Below are 17,447 nucleotides of genomic sequence, written 5' to 3'. Positions count from 1 at the left end.
TCTCCTAACAGTGTTCTGTGTGCTGCAGCTTTTCCCTGAACACTAAATCAGTTTTAAGGGAATGCAAGAGTGAGTGTTAGAAGTTTTTTTAGGAAGGATCTTTTTTCACCAGGCATCCTTTCTAGTCCAGGGGATTTTCAAACTATTCTTCTTCATACAAAATCATACATGGAAACCTTTGTAAAATACAGATCAAAGCCATGGGGCTAGCAGCTCCATCTCTTCAGTTTCTCCAGTCCTTCCAACTCACTTCTGCATCATCTGTCCATCCTCGGTGACAGAGCCCAGTTAGTCTTCCCCCCCAAAGCTTAATGTGCTTGTAGAAAGGTGGGACGTTCACAGAGGGATGCATGTACATTCATACCTACATACACACACTCAAGGATATAGTTTTATAAACAATACTTAATTTTCTTATAATGTATGATGCATTTTGATACTTTATAACCAAGTTGATTTAGTGATGATTAATAGTTCAAAACCCACCTTTTGAAAAACGCCGCTGTCCACACCTCCTGATCATCTTCCTTGACATCACCAGTGAGAACTGGAGAACTTGTTGAGAGTGTACTTAAGGACGAGGGCTGCCTGTAGGAAAAAGGTCACACAGAGAGCATTGCCGCTTAGGGTTAGAACACAGATGATGAGTTATTCTGACTTTTCCTGGGAAAACAGAAATTTCTTCTCACTGAAGCTTTTCTAATAAAAACAGAAGATTGTTGAATTATTTTTAATTGCGCTTTGAGGCAGACTGATGAGGTAGCAGCCAGAGATTTCCTTAATAAACTACTTGGCTTTGAATTTCAGCCTGCATAGTTCTCTAGCCTTAAGTTGTCTTCAAAGGAGTAATCAAGCTGTTCCTTCTCAGCCAAACCAGGCAGGAAGGTCAAAAATTGAGAACGTGAGGTGGCTTTGAGATTCCAGAAGCTGCTGCTGTGAGCCCAGCGTGAATGATTACCCCTGACCCAAGAAGGCCTGCCACCAGTTGACCCGTGTCCCCACTGCTCTCTGAACAAATCGAGAAGGCTCTTCACACACATTTTCAAATTACTGGGTCATATTGGCTTGACTGCTTGCAACTAGTATCATGTCACTTTAAACCAAAGGACAGACCTATAGCTCCGACTCAATGTGATGGGGAAGACAAGATAATCAAACACCTCAACAGCAGAGGAACGTGTAAGTCACAAGTCAAGATCGAAATGATTTACATTTTATCTGGCTCCAGAATCATGGTAGAAATGCAATCAATCACAGACAGACTTAGGATTTCTGAAATGTAAGTTGTTTTTAATATATTTAAAAGCACGCTGAAGTCTCCTTGATTTATAAAAATAAATACATAATATGACAAATTTATTTATGATCCTGGGGCTCTTAGGAGGTCGAAGTCTTTAACAGATGTGATGTATCAATGTAAAACATACATGATCTGTTATACACCCAGAAGCAGATTCCAGTTGTAAAAGTAAAATTCCTTCAAGGATCAGAATGAACACAGATCAGTCTTTTGCTATAGAAAGCATGTCCAGAGCTGGGCAGTGAGGGTGGGCCCAGGCACAGCAGCCTCTGACCAGCCAGTCTACAGTTAAGGAGCCAGGGCAGGAAGGTGCAGCCCTTCAGCTCACAGCGCCACCCTGCAGGACAGCCAGGCCCCTAACTGCAGAGTGACTCGCTCCCTCAAGGGCTCCATGAGGCACCCAGCCTCTGCTGTGTCTCTGAAGCACAGGAGGGCTATTTTGTCCTTACCTGTGGCTCTGTCTTAATTTGGGAGCAGAAAACTGAGAAGGCGTACTCACTGAATATTGTCATTATAACAGTGAATGGAAATTATGATCCTGTCATGGGCACTGAGCTGAGAGGATGCAAGAACTCACACTGGGCTTTCAGAGACGGGGAGGACGGGTGAGTGAGCATGCACATCTGACGGGCAAGAAGGGAGTGCTTTCTCCAACCGACATGCTCTTATGGGCAAAGGAGTCTGGCCTAAAATACCTGAAAAGGGGGTTGGAGAATCAAGTTTTTACCCCTGCAACACACAACATAAAAATAAACGAGAACAAAAATCCAGTCTTGTTAGTAGATAGCTGAATTGCGATTAAAACCTGAAATGTTTCTGTGTAATTGTCAAAAGGCTGGAATGTATCTGGTACAGTTTAATCTGCTGTTGTTTCTTTGGCTGTCTTTCAGTTCGATCAACAGAAATGGTTTTTGACACTCTCAATCCTATTTCCCAGACCACTGAATTCCTGTCATTTTTAGGTTGGCTAGTTTTCCTTCATCAGAAAAATGACCCCAACGACCTTCCTACAAGTGAGGGTGTACTTCTGAATAGAAGAGTCCTTCGGCTGAGATGGCATCTCCAAGGCCCACAGTTCGAACAGGATCTTTACACACTAACACGGGTGTGAAGTGGAAGGACACGCCCTCCCTGTGCCATGCGACCACTGGCTCACTTGGGTTTAACACAACCTTGGAGCCGGCCTCCAAACGGGAGGTCATGAACTCGTGGGGTGCCTTCAGAGACACTCGGCGGGTGTCTATGGTTTCCGTTGCGCAGGCCTGTGTCCCAGCCACGCGGGCTCCTGCAGCCACGGCTGCCAGCTGGTTGGCCCAGTGTCCATCCACAGTCGCCAGGATGTGGTAGGCCAGCGTGTGGAAATGGATCCTGCTGAGGTCTGAGGCTCTGCTTTCACTTTTCCCATGTTCCTTCAAGATCCAAAAGAGGATGTCGCTGACCACGCCCACGTCAGGAACACCATTCCAGGAAGAAAGAGAAGAGTGAGGTCCAGATGCCGACTGGCTGAGAAATAACAGCTCCTGTTCATTCAGCCCCAGGGAAGTCACGGCAGGAAAGACCTGCTAACAGAAACAAAATGGGGGTCTCTTTCTGATGGACACCTAGCTCCTAACTCTCCTAGGACGTGGCCAGTGATGGAAGGCAGGGCCAGAGGACTTCCCTGCCCCTGAGGTCACCAAGTGACGGACCAAGGTCACTGTCCTGGCTCTCACACCTCTATCCCCACTCGCAGTATCAAGCGCAGTCACGGGGAAGGCGCAGTGATGCTGTATTAGAGCCAGCCTCCGGGTACACGCTGAGGACAAAGCAGTGTGCCCAGCCTCTGCTCTGGCACGGGCAGCAGAGCCTCTCACCACTGACGGGGCCTGACTCAGCTCCCGAACACCAGCAGGTGTTACACACGCACAGTGGAGAAGAGCCCACCCCTCGGCCAGGGTTGCGAGGAGAGTGCCCCGTGTCAGATCTAAGTTTTTTGAGCAGGTGTGGGTTAGGAAGACCGTTACGCGATAACAACACTGTGGGAAACGGCACCGAACAGGAGCCAGGTCTTCTACCTTGAGGGGAACCATGATGTCCACCTCACTCTCTGTCTGTCTTAGCACTTCCTTTCTCAGAGCAGGGACCTGCAGAAAGTGAGTGTCTTTGCAGAGAGAGGAGCCCTGTGTGTGTTTATATAAAAACCAGGGGTGCTAATGTAACAGCACTTCCATTTGCCGCATGGTCTATGTCAGATGCCAAGCTAACGGCTCTATTTCACTCACTTCTTGCTGTAACACTCTGAAGGAAGGAGGGGTTGCCTCCACCTTACAGATAAGGGGACAGAGGCTTAGAAAGGTTAGGTAGATAGCAATGCAGAAAATGAAACAAACATGGCTTTTTAAAGAAGTGAAAAAATAACCTCAAGAAGAGAAATACATGAATAAAAATCATACTGAAAAGCACCAGGCGTGAACCCTGATGTAAACTATGGACTCTACATGATGACGACTTAGTGTTGGTTCACTGACTGTGACAAATGTCCCATCTGCGGACGGGGGAGGCTGTGGCTGGGGGCGGGGGGTGCAAGAGCTATGTGGGAACCTACATCCTGCTCACTTCTGCTGTGAGCCTAAAACTGCCCTAAGCACGTTTCACATGTCAGACGGGTAAGAAAGCACATTTAAAAATCATGTTTCAGCGGCAAAGATATGAGGAAAAGAGCACTGTAAAGAATTCTAGTAGAAGTAAACCTGTGCTGTGCTCATGGATGCCAGCTTTGCAGGATCAAACTGACAAATGCTTTTTATGCCCCAATCTAGCAGTTCAACTTCTGAGAACGTATCATCCACGTGTACCTGGTCATGGGTCAAGTTAAACTCATGTAAAAGGTTATTCACTGTAGGAGCAGAAAAGGGCAGTGAGCCCAACACTCGGCTCTGGCTGGCACTAAAGACCCTGTGTGCACCACTGCTGCTTCTACCCACGTGGCGGTGGGGAGGCTGATGACAGAGAAAACATCTCCAAAATGCATCCAGTGGAAAAAAGCAAAGTGTACAACAGTCTATGCAGTGTGCCGTGCTATCTGTTGGGATAAAGAGGGATGAAATAATAAGGCTGTATTCCCTATTTGCTTACATATGCACACAATGACTCTGGAGGGATGAGACAAAACTCTTAAGGAGGTTACTAACAGTGGGTACAAGGGCAGGAGGGAGATTTCATTGTGCATCTTTTAATATTTTGTGAATTCTGAACCATATGTTACCCATGAAAGATGTTAAAAAACAAGAGGTTAACTAACCTGCCTAAGTTCACAGAGCTAGAGAGTGGCAGGCAAAGCTGGCATTCCAATCCTGGTTTTCAAAATCTGTGCTCTCAAACATCCCACTCTTGGACTTATCTGATCATTGTTACTGTCCAAAGGCTGAACACCTGGGGGCCTGACGACGAGGGAGTGTAGCGTCCCCCAGACTTCCTTTCTCTGAGCTTCCTGAAGTTCAGCTGAAAGCACTGGGGTTGGGTTTTTGGTTTTCTCCTTTGGGTTCCACTGCAAAAGGCATTCACTTCCAACCTCCACATGCTGGAAGGAAAAAGACACACTACGAACCCGCTGGTAACACGCCCGTGAAACACATCAGTAACTCCGCCAACATCAGACTGATTATATTCTTTGCAGTCAAAGATGGAGAAGCTGTATACAGTCGGCAAAAACAAGACTGGGAGCTGACCATGGCTTAGATCATGAACTAATTGCATAATTCAGACTTAAATCGAAGAAAGTAGGCAAAACCACCAGACCATTCAGGTATGACCTAAATCAAATTCCTTATGATTATACAGTGGAAGTGACAAATAGATTCAAGGGATTAGATCTGATAGAGTGCCTGAAGAACTATGGACAGAGAGGTTCGTGACATTGTACAGGAGGCTGTGATCAAAACCACTCCCAAGAAAAAGAAATGCAGAAAGGCAAAATGGTTGTCTGAGGAGGCCTTACAAATAGCTGTGAAAAGAAGAGAAGTGAAAGGCAAAGAAAAGGAAAGATATATCCATCTAAAGACAGAGTTCCAAAGAATAGCAAGGAGAGAGAAGAAAACCTTCTTAAGTAATCAATGCAAAGAAATAGAGGAAAACAATAGAACGGGAAAGACTAGAGATCTTTCCAAGAAAATTTGAAATACCAAAGAAACATTTCATGCAAAGGTGGGCACAATAAAGGACAGAAATAGTATGGACCTAACAGAAGCAGAAGATATTAAGAAGAGGTGACAAGAATACACAGAAGAACTGTACAAAAAAGATGTTAAGGACCCAGATAAACATGATGGTGTGATCACTCACCTAGAGCCAGACATCCTGGAATGTGAAGTCAAGTGGGCCTTAGGGAGCATCACTACGCACAAAGCTAGTGGAGGTGATGGAATTCCAGCTGACCTATTTCAAATCCTAAAAGATGATGCTGTGAAAGTGCTGCACTCAATACGCCAGCAGATTTGGAAAACTCAGCAGTGGCCACAGGACTGGAAAAGGTCGGTTTTCATTCTAATTCCAAAGAAAGGCAATGTCAAAGAATGTTCAAACTACTGCACAAATGCACTCATCTCACACGCTAGCAAAGTAATGCTCAAAATTTTCCAAGCGAGGCTTCAACAGTATGTGAACCGAGAACTTCCAGTTAAAGTTGGATTTAGATACGGCAGAGGAACCAGAGATCAAATTGCCAACATCCATTAGATCATAGAAAAAGCAAGAGAGTTCCAGAAAAGCATCTACTTCTGCTTTATTGCCCACGCCAAAGCCTTTGAGTGTGTGGATCACAGTAAACTGTGGAAAATTCTTAAAGAGATGGGAATACAAGACCACCTTACCTGCCTCCTGAGAAATCTGTATGCAGGTCAAGAAGCAACAGTTAGAACCAGATATGGAACAACAGACTGGTTCCAAATTGGGAAAGAAGCACGTCAAGGCTGTATACTGTCACCCTGCTTATTTAACTTCTGTGTAGAGTACATCATGAGAAATGCTGGGCTGGATGAAGCACAAGCTGGGATCAAGATTGCCGGGAGAAATATCAATAACCTCAGATATGCAGATGACACCACCCTTATGGCAGAAAACAAAGAGGAACTTAAGAGCTTCTTGATGAAGGTTAAAGAGGAGAGTGAAAAAGCTGGCTTAAAACTCAACACTCAAAAAACTAAGATCATGGCATCTGGTCCCATCACTTCATGGCAAATAGAGGGGGAAACAATGAAAACAGTGACAGACTTTGTTTTCTTGGGCTCCAAAATCACTGCAGATGCTAACTGCAGCCATGAAATTAAAAGATGCTTGCTCCTTGGAAGAAAAGCTATGACCTACCTGGACAGCATATTAAAAAGCAGAGACCTTACTTTGCCAACAAAGGTCTGTCTAGTCAAAGCTATGGTTTTTCCAGTAGTCATGTATGGATGTGGGAGTTGGACCATAAAGAAAGCTGAGCGCTAAAGAATTGATACTTTTGAACTGTGGTGTTGGAGAAGACTCTTCAGAGTCCCTTGGACTGCAAGGAGATCGAAACAGTCAATCCTGAAGGAAATCCATCCTGAATACTCACTGTAAGGATTGAAGCTGAAGCTCCAATACTTTGGCCACCTGATGTGAAGAAATGACTCCTTGGAAAAGACCCTGATGCTGAGAAAGACTGAAGGCAGGAGGAGAAGGGGACGACATAGGATGAGATAGTTGGATGGCTTCACCGACTCGGACATGAGTTTGAGTAAGTTCTGGGAGTTGGTGATGGACAGGGAAGCCTGGTGTGCTGCAGTCCATGGGGTAGCAGAGAGTCAGACATGACTTTTTAGTTTAGTTGGCTAAACTGAACTAAACGAACCCATCAGTAACTCTGCCGTCTTCCTAACTCAGCAGGAGATGCTGCTCCAGGGCAGTCCTGGCTCCTGACTTGGATCTCGTGGACCAGATCGGGGTGAGATGACACCCACGGCACCTGAGCCCCGAGTGTGGCCAGTGGGTTACCTGGTGCACGATGTTGCTCATGAGCTCCTTGTTGGTCATGCTGGCCAGCTCCAGGTGAACTGGAACACCCATAGGGATGTCAGAAAGGGAGGTCACGACCTGCAGAGACAAGAGGGGACCACTGCCATCAGAAACAAGGAGTCAGGCAAGAGGGAAGGATGGGTCCAAGAGGCAGTGCAGCCTCATGAGAGCTCCTGGCTATGTGGGCGACCACAGTCTCTGTGGACAAGGGACGCTTTGCCCAACAGGGACAACTAGGTTCTGCTGGGAGGCGCTGGGGTTAAGGACTTGGAATGCACCAGGAATCCCCCCTAAACGTTCACACAGCCAGCTTCTTCCTAGTGACCTAAACTGAGCAATCGGCTTCAACTGCTGTGTGAATCTGCAGCACAGCTGATGTGAATGAGATGATACGGAAAACATGAAGGACACAGACCACAAACACTGCAGCCATGTTTGGTTCAGCACAGGAAGCAGAGGCTCGGGCAAGATGATGTTCTGACCTGTCCTACTCAAGCTGCCGCCTGCGCCTGAAAGAACACCGTGAGGCGCCTCGCTGCAGTGGGAGGCAGGCTTCTTGGCTACCACGACCCATCCCGGGAGGCTGGGACCTAGGTCAAGGCAGTGCAGGCTGCAGAGGCCGAGAGAGGCGGGAATCCGAAGGAAAACATGAGCTGCGATCTGTGAAATTCTGTAACAGTGCCGCCATTACCTCCAAGAGCCTCTTCCTCTGGAACTCCTTGCTCTGTCCCTCCATCATGTGCAATCCAGAGAGGACCACCAGGTCTGGCTGAAACTCCTCCAGGCTAGACACAAAGACCTCCAGCATATTCATGGCCCCGTTGGAGAGGTCGTGGGAGAAGATGAACCGGTTGGCATGGGGAGCTTTTAACTGGTCCCACTCCTCCCCTAGAAAAGCCCAGTCAACACAACGGGAAGAAAAGGAAGAGGCTTTGAGTCTCCGAGATGTGTGGGGACGGCAGGGCGTCACTGGAGCCTTGGCTCGGGGCAGGCGGGCTTCTGGTTGAGTGAATCCCAGCTGCCACAGCCTAAGGGGAGCGCGGCCGTGGCCAGGACGGGGGTCAGCAATGAACCAGAAACCCCAACCCCTCAAAAACACAGTATGGGTGCTAGTGCTATGTGCCTTTGTCAAGGGCTGGCAGGGTCACGCCCCTCGAGTCTCGGCAAAGGTCTCCTGTCCCCTCAGTTCTCATACCCAGGAGCCCGTGTCCCTCCCCACACAGATCGTGACTCCCAAACACCAGTGTGCAGTATACCATGTGGGCCCTGAATGCAGGACAGGCTGCCTTTCCTGAAGCAACTTCCGCCTCTCAGGAGCGCCCTAGCATCTGTTATTTCATTGGGACCTAAGGAGGCTGGAATTCCAAGAGCCAGGCTGACCACACCCGGCCCCCAGCCTTGCTGCCCACTGGTGATTTCTGGGCATTTGATCTGGAAGCTAAGAGTAAATGGCTGCTCTAGCCTCTTGTGAGCAAGCTGCTGTGGAATAATGACTGTAATAAGGAATAAAGGCTCTGTTCACATGCTATTTCCTCCCTAAATGGTTGAGTGTAGCTGGCAGCCCCCCTGTAGATCCCGATGTGCAGTTAGGTGGTGAAGTACCAGTTAAGACGCCTCCCCCCGCCCCCCAATACACAAGCTGCCAAGCCCTCGAGGGGAGGGTGCTAGTGCCTGAGTCCTCAGGGAGGGGGTGGTGTGGGGGCAAGAGGCTTTTCCAAGCTCATTCTGCACCATACCATGCGGATCCCACACTCCTCAAAGTCTTGAAAATCTCAAAACTCAGCCTAAGGGCTGCCTAGGCAATTCCTTAGAGGCCAGGGCCCCCTGAGCACCAGGGGGAAGCAGTCACCCCCAGCCTGGGGTGCTGCCAGAAACTGGCATGATTTATGACCCGGGTTTACACAGCTTTCCTTCCATGTGAAGCATCTGTCCCATTTACAAAAGTGAAGTCCATATGATGGAACCTAGTTTTTCATTGGTTTCATCATTTACTGGCTCTTCCTTCAGAAAGTTTTTCCCCAAGGCAGACTAACCCTGGAGGAGGATCTGCATGCTGCAGGCTGATCTGTCCCCTGGGTCAGCGCCCCATTTCCTTCCTTCCTCCACTGGGCCTCTTGTTTTTTTTTTTTGGGGGGGGGGGGGCGGTGGCAGCCACCCTCCCCTTGCTCTGAGTTCAGCTTTACTGAATCCATTCCTCTGAAAAACATTTTATATGTGGGACATGTGTACAAAAATCTATGAAAGCAGGAAAGAAAACATCACCAATTTCCTAAAACCTGATGTAATGGTTGTATTTGTTAAAACACCACATTCCTTTCTTAACTCCTAACCCATATCTTATTATTTGTCCAAAGAAAATGCCCCATGGTGATCCACAGAGCTGATGGCAGCAGCCCCCTCTGCTTCATCTCTGAAGACCCAATGCAGGGGGGCCTCACTGAACTGTCAACCTCCGAGCAGACACAATTCCGGTACCTTCTTCCCTGGGCCACTGCTGTATTAGAGGACTTGGCATGTGACTGTGCAATCATTTATTCAAGAGTCCACCTCCTGTAGTGATGTGTGGGCTGAGGAAAGGGCCTGTGTCTTCTTTTACCAACACACTTCTACTGCCTCACACCACACCTGGCATTTAGCCACAAGACGGAATCAGCAAAGGAACAAGTGAGGAAGAGGACAGATCAATGAGCAAGTGCCCATGACACAAATGATGTGGGGTATGCACGCTAAACCAACACCTGCCCAACCAACAAGATTCTGTACAATGGTAAAAACATGCAACCCAGGTATTCTCCTCAGGACAAGACCTGGAACTGCTACTCAGAGCAAAACTATGCAGAAGCATGACCTAACTTAACCTAGGAGAGAAGAGCCACACAGCATTCAAAACAAACTAATTTCCTCAGCAAAAAGGAGAGGGAGGCAAAATAAACATGCTTCCGCAAGGCAAAGACAAGGAGGGATGTGGAGAGCCGACCGCTGCCGGTTTCCACAGGACTGATGGAGCGGCCCGAGAAGCAAAACGACTGAAACGCAGACAGGGTGAGCCTCTGTCTCTCTTCTTCTAAGGTTTGAATTTATTTCCTTAAGTGATCCCTTCTCTCAGTTTATGATCCTGCCCTTCAGCCAGTAAGTCAGCAAAACCTATGCAGTGACTCACTGGCCAAAAGCCTGAAAATAAGCTTCTCTGAGGAGGTCTGGTAGGAGAGAAGGAAAAAATGTTGACAAATCCCCTCTGGGAATTTACCCATCTAGGTTAGAGAGATGCTGGGGATGGATTTATGTTACGAGAGCTGACCTGAGGGCTGCTGCCACCAGACTAGGTTTCCTCCAGAGGCTGATGAAAATATAACTTCCCATTGAGCTGACTGGAAGGCCACCGCTTAGTACTAAGAAATAAGGCATGGAAAAGAAAAACTAAAGTGGGAAGCTTGTAAACCCAAGGATGGAGGCAATCTCTTCTCAAGATAAGCTGTGCTGTCTTCTTTACCACATACAAGGCACAGCTGTCAAAGGCACCAAAGGCTTGGTGCTAGTTCTCTCCACTCTGCCATCACCAGGGAAGATGACGGGAACAGGGACCACAGGTTCTGAATGGAGCACCGACGAGACGGATATGGAACTAGCAGCAGTGGCAGTAGCACCCCAAAGGCACACCTTCAGCCATTCTAGACCCTTCCGGCCAACAGACTGACTCACGCCTTTCACCAAAGCGGTTCACTGCTCACCACTACCTTCAGGCACTAAAAGCCATTACTCTGCTTTCCCATGAAAACTGAGAGAAACTCAAAAACTGTGCAAATGGCAACTGCCCAGTCCAACATTCTGGCTCTAATTTTCAGACCCTGCCTTTCCTAACCCCCTCAATTCTAATAAGCCTCCAAAAGAGAAACAGAAACAATTCTCTTTTTGTACTTGGAGGAAGGTGTAATTTTTATATCTTAAAGTCAATTACTCTAGTAGGTAAGGGTTTCTTAAGCATCAGACTTGGAAGTACTTCGCTAATGCTTATTAACTAAGTACTGCTTTAAGGTACCAATTAGTCTATTTAGATGCTTAAATCTTTACCTTGATTAATGATGTGATGAATTGGAAATTCAAGAGTTCTATGCACAGGAAAGACACACCAGCAAATATATGGACTCAGATGAGCAATTAAAATACATTCAGGTATTTAGGATCTCTCAGAAATCAGATCTGTGTTCTGTGTAACACATAAAATCTAGTTGGGGTAGGGTAGGATCGGGTGAATTTGGAGTTATAAATCTTACAATATTATATAATGGGAAATAGTGTGTTGTTAAATATAAAACACTTCCTTCCACTAATGCACCCAAAGGAAAGGAAAATCCTTCAAAGGAAGTTTGTCAGAGGCCTGGAATTAATCCTGAGCAGCCTGGAACAGCTGGCCAGCAAGGCCAAGGGCAGAATCCGGCACAGAGCTTAGAGATGTTACCTGCCCTTCTCTTTTCTTTGTAATGAAGGAAAACTTTATATACATGTGCTTCACACATTTTCATTTAAGGTGCCTGCTTTCCTACAGCCTGATTTCTCTTGGGTTCAGATCAATCATACTTGAGGACCTGGGAACTTTATTCACTGTTGTAATACTCCCCATTACTCTCCCTTGAGACAAGGGCCTGTATCAGCTCAATAGGACCAGGGACCAGGAAACCTGTGGTAGGACAAGAATAGGGCCCTGCCAATTTACAAAGAAACATTTCTAGCACATTCATACCCCCACCTGACAACACACAGCCTTCTGACCAGGCTTAGGTCATTACTTACTCATTTCCTCTTACCTGCTTGATACTCTAAAATGAGGTGGAACTCATCCACTTCCTGCAATGACTCTGGTGGGACAAATACATTGTCATCAAGAAGCTCATGCAGCTTTGGACCAACTGGGCCACAAAGAAGAACCTGGAGAAGCAATATGGAGTCTATCAGGAGATCTGCCCCCTTTCCCGTGAAATCTGTTCAGTAAGGCACATCCAGCGCTTTCATTTGTTTCAACAGAGAACACTGGACTCCAAATCCAATTCTGAAAGCTTTTGGTTTGGAGGTATGGACTGGAAGAGCTACTACTAGGGTGCAGGCCTGGAGGGTATGGACACAATGTAGCCAGAAATGAGAGGCTGACAAAAGACCCTTGTCAAGCATCAGGCCTGTTACACAGGCACTCATGCCGCTGCGAGTCCCATGCACTCCCTTAGGGGCTGAAGGTCTGTTCCCCACCCCACCCCCGCCCCCCTGGTTGCCATGTGGAAGTCTAACCGTCAATGTGATGATACTGGGAAGGGTTTTCAGGAGGTAAATGAGGTCATATGGGTGGGTTTCTAATTCAATCGGACTGGTGGCCTTAGAAGAAAAGGGGGAGAGAGAGAGATTGCTCTTTCCCCACTACATCCATTAAAGAAAGGCCCTGTGAGGACACACAGGCAGGCAGCTGCCTGCAAGCTGCAAAGAGAACTCTCGTCAGAAACCAGACCCTGCTGCAACTGTGATCCTGGGGCTTTCCAGCCTCCAGAACTGTGAGAAAATAAATTTCTGTTGTTCAAGCCACCTGGTCTACAGCATTTTGTCATCAGGGCAGCCTGAGAAGACTAAGATGCACTGTACCTCACTTTCTTTTCTTTACTGACTCATATCCTGTGTAAGCAAAGAGATACAGGGTGCTGTCTGCTCAAAGCTGCCAGACAAAAGCAACCGGTTGACTTTTACACAGTATAGAAAAGAACCTCCGGGTCACAAGACTCTAATCAACCAGTGACCTAACTGGTCAGGGTCAGGCTCCCTACTATACTTAGCTGCCTTGTGAACAAGACAGACTCCCCAGCAGAATTAAAAAGCGCTTCAGTTCATAAAGTTTCGGGGGAGGTATGCTGCAACTTTTAAAAAACATTTTCTTCAACTCCAACCTGGCCTCTTCCTGGCAGTTCCCTCTAGAAGCCATTTCACCCCTTCTGCTGTTTCTGCCATGCCAACTCTGGCCCTACTCATGACCAGGCTACCTGACTCAAAACCACTGAAGCATGAAGGCTTGGACCAGGAATCAAAGGAAAGTCCTCAGAGATGATCATCACCATTTCAGGTTTAATATGCCCTACCAGAAGCTTCCAAAAGTATTTTTTTACTTGCTAATTAATCACTTGTTTGTACAGAGGCATTTTCAGGTATTTAAGAAATCCCAGCTTCTGGGCAAAAAGTACATCTCCCTCTCCTTGACACATGTCTGCTATTTGCCAAATCTGAAAAGTCTCACCCCTGTAATTTTATTTATTTTTTCTAATTCTTGGCTAGAATTTTGGCTTCCAAGGTGAGACAACAAGGGCCAGATTTACCCTCCTGCCTGAAACATAACAAAACAGATAAAATACATGAAACAACGGTTTTCAGAACATCTGGGCACTGGGCAACAAAGGACAGTGATACCTATGAAACAGAAAAAACTGAGTGAGCCCTACAAATCCCTCTGCAAGTGAGCCCAAAAGAGTGTTCACATGGTCAATACTGAAATCAGACTGATTTTAGTCTTTACAGTTGAAGATGGAGAAGCTCTATACAGTCAGTAAAAACAAGACCTGGAGCTGACTGTGACTCAGATCATCAGCTCCTTATTGCAAAATTCAGACTTAAATTGAAGAAAGTAGGCAAAACCACTAGACCACTCAGGTATGACCTAAATCAAATCCCGTATGATTATACAGTGGAGGTGACAAACAGATTCAAGGGATTAGATCTGGTAGAGTGCCTGAAGAACTATGGAAGGAGGTTTATAACACTGTACAGGAGGTGGAAACCAAAATCATCCCACAGAAAAAGAAATGCAAGAAGGCAAAATGGTTGTACAGAGGAGGCCTTACAAATAGCTGAGGAAGGAAGAAAAGTGAAAGGAGAAGGAGAAAGGGAAAGATATACCCATCTGAATGCAGAGTTCCAGAGAAGAGCAAGGAGAGTTAAGAAAGCCTTAAGTGAACAACGCAAAGAAATTGAGGAAAACAATAGAATGAGAAAGACTAGTGATCTCTTCAAGAAAACGAGATACCAAGGGAACATTTCATGCAAAGGTGGGCACAATAAAGGACAGAAATGGGAAGGACCTAACAGAAGCAGAAGATATTAAGAAGAGGTGGTAAGAATACACAGAAGAACTACACAAAAAAGATCTTAACAGCCCGGATAACCACGATGGTGTGGTCATTCACGGAGAGCCAGACATCCTGGAGTGTGAAGTCAAGTGGGCCTTAGGAAGCATCACTACGAACAAAGCTAGTGGAGGTGACAAAATTTCAGATTAGCTATTTCAAATCCTAAGATGATGCTGTTTAAGTGCTATACTCAATGTGCCAGCAGGTTTGGAAAACTCAGCAGTGGCCACAGGACCAGAAAAGGCCAGTTTTCATTCCAATCCCAAAGAAATGCAATGCCAAAGAATGTTCAAACTACCATACAATTGTGCTCATTTCACAAGCTAGCAAAGTAATGCTCAAAATCCTTCAAGCTAGGCTTCAACAGTGGGTGAACCGAGAAATTCCAAATGTACAAGCCAGATTTAGAAAAGGCACAGGAAACACATCAAATTGTCAGCAACCATTGGATCACAGAAAAAGCAAAAGAATTCCAGATAAACATCTGCCTCACTGACTACTCTAAAGCCTTTGACTGTGTGGATCACAATAAACTGTGGAAAATTCTTAAAGAGATGGGAATACCAGACCACCTTACCTGCCTTCTAAGAAACCTGTATCCAGGTCAAGAAGCAACAGTTAGAACCAGACATGGAACAATGGATTGGCTCAAAATTGGGAAGGGAGGACGGGAAGGCTGTATATTGTCACCCTGCTTATTTAACATCTATATAGCATCATGAGAAATGCTGGGCTGGATGAATCACAAGCAGGAACCAAGATGCTGGGAGAAATATCAATAACCTCAGATATGCAGACGACACCACCCCTGTGACAGAAAGCAAAGAGGAACTAAAGAGCCTCTTGATGAAAGTGAAAGAGAAGAGTGAAAAAGTTGGCTTAAAATTCAACATTCAAAAAACTATGACCATGACATCTGGTCCTATCACTTCATTGGAAACAGATGGGGCAAAAGAAGAAACAGTGTCAGATTTCACATTCTTGGCCTCCAAAATCAATGCAGATGGTGATTGCAGCCATGAAATTAAAAGATGCTTGCTCCTTGGAAGAAAAGCTATGACCAACCTAGACAGTGTATTAAAAAGCAGAGATATCACTTTGCTGACAAAGGTCCATACAGTCAAAGCTATGGTTTTTCTAGTAGTCATGTACAGATGTGAGAGCTGGACCATAAAGAAAAAGCAGAGTGCTGAAGAATTGATGCTTTTGAACTGTGGTGCTAGAGAATACTCTTGAGAGTCCCTTGGACACCAAGGAAATCAAACCAGTTAATTCTAAAGGAAATCAATCCTGAATATTCATTGGAAGTACTGATGCTGAAGCTCCAATACTTTGGCCACCTGACACTGGGAAAGATTGAGGGCAGGAGAAGGGGACGACAGAGGATGAGATGGTTGGATGGCGTCACCAACACAATGGACATGCGTCTGAGCAAACTCCAGGAGATAGTGAACAACAGGGAAGCCTGGGTGCTGCAGTCCATGGAGTCATAAAGAATCAGACGGGACTTACTGACTGAACAACAATGAGATATACAGAATCTGAAAGAATTAATCACCAGCAGACCTGCTCTACAAGAACTATTAAAGGAAATCCTTCAGGCAGAAGGAAAATATCAGAAGGAAATACTAATCTAAACAAACAAAGAATGCCAGGAATGGTACTCTGTATAAGTACATAAGGTCTTTTTCTGATTATTTAACTGTCTTTAAAAGACAATTAACTATTTGAAGAAAAGTCCTAACAGCATAGTGTGAGATGTACAGTCTGTCTAGACGTAACAAACATGCCGACAGCGGTATGAAGACTGGAGGGCAGAAATGAAGGCGCACGACTGTAACGCTCTCACATCTTGTCTGGTGGTTTAATAATGTTATTTGAAAGCAGACTGTGATAACCTAATAATGTACATCATTAGCCCTCAATCAACCACTAAAAAAACAAGAAGCAAGCTGTGAGATTTAAATTTAGCCTGATATAACAACAATGACACTAAATGAAAATGGTCTAAATACCCTAATTAAAAGACAGGGAGAACTTCCCCGATGGTCCAGTGGTTAAGAATCTGCCTGCCAATGCAGAGGACATGGGTGTGATCCCTGGTGGGAAGACTCCACACGCTGAGGGACAACTAAGCCTACGCACCACATGCCCTGAAGCCCTTGCTCTGAACCAGAGAAGCCCGTGCACCCCAGCTAGAGAGCAGCCCCTCCTCGCAGCAACGAGAGCGAGCCCGAGCACAGCCAGAAAAAAAGATAAGGAATGTCAAAGCGCATCGAAAATCAAGCCTCAACTGTATGCAGCCTCACAAGAAACATTCTAAATACACAGACACAAACAGGTTAAAAGCAGACGAATGGGAAAAGATATATCGTGATGACACTAATCGAAACTGGAAAGCCTATTTTAATCAAAATTGATTACAGAGCAAAGAATATTATGAAGTTATTTTCTTTATCCCTGGTAATGATAAAAAAAAGTCATTTCTAAACAGCTATGCATCTAAAAAGAGGCTTAAAAACACATGAACCAAAAGTTACAGAACTTCAAGGGAAACAGACAAGTCCATAATTATTGTGGAAGATGTCAATCTCTCTCTCAATAGTAGATAAATCAGGTAGACTGAAAATCAGAAGACTATAGAAGACCTGAAAAACATTATCAATCAACTTGGCCTAACAGACATTGATACAACACTCTACCCAAGTGCTCACCAAGATATACTATATGCAAGGTCATAAAAGTCTCCATAAATTTAACAGGAATCAGAAAAGCATATTCTCTGATCACAATGGAATTAAAATAGAAATCAATAATATAAAAAGACGTGGAAACCCTCTCAATATTCAGAAACTAAATAACACTTCTAAGTATTCCACAAGATAGGCTATTAAATACCTCATCTCAAGAAATCAAAAGGAAATCAGAAAGCATCTGGATTGAATGAAAATAAAAACAGAGAATCAAAATCTGGAGGATAG

The 17,447-nt window shown here is 45.5% G+C and overlaps 1 protein-coding gene across 2 annotated transcripts in view; it reads right to left on the bottom strand.

The window, feature by feature from the left end:
- Positions 1-1,263: 1,263 nt before the first annotated feature.
- ADPGK (ADP dependent glucokinase) overlaps positions 1,264-17,447 on the bottom strand; it is a 30,979-nt gene continuing 14,795 nt past the window's right edge. Inside the window, exons 4-7 of one of the 2 annotated variants that reach the window (XM_043919678.1) lie at positions 12,118-12,238; positions 8,007-8,203; positions 7,295-7,393; positions 1,264-2,862 (exon numbers count right to left, since the gene is read on the bottom strand). In XM_043919678.1, coding sequence (XP_043775613.1) covers positions 2,308-2,862; positions 7,295-7,393; positions 8,007-8,203; positions 12,118-12,238 — 972 coding nt within the window. In that variant the 3' untranslated portion in view covers positions 1,264-2,307. The remainder of the gene's footprint in view (positions 2,863-7,294; positions 7,394-8,006; positions 8,204-12,117; positions 12,239-17,447) is intronic. The other variant, XM_043919679.1, reaches the window with a different exon arrangement.

The sequence above is a fragment of the Cervus elaphus genome, chromosome 12 (assembly GCF_910594005.1).
Source record: "Cervus elaphus chromosome 12, mCerEla1.1, whole genome shotgun sequence".
NCBI classification, from domain to species: domain Eukaryota; kingdom Metazoa; phylum Chordata; class Mammalia; order Artiodactyla; family Cervidae; genus Cervus; species Cervus elaphus.
Note: the sequence above shows the minus strand (reverse complement) of the source record. Positions and strands in the feature narration are given on the sequence as shown.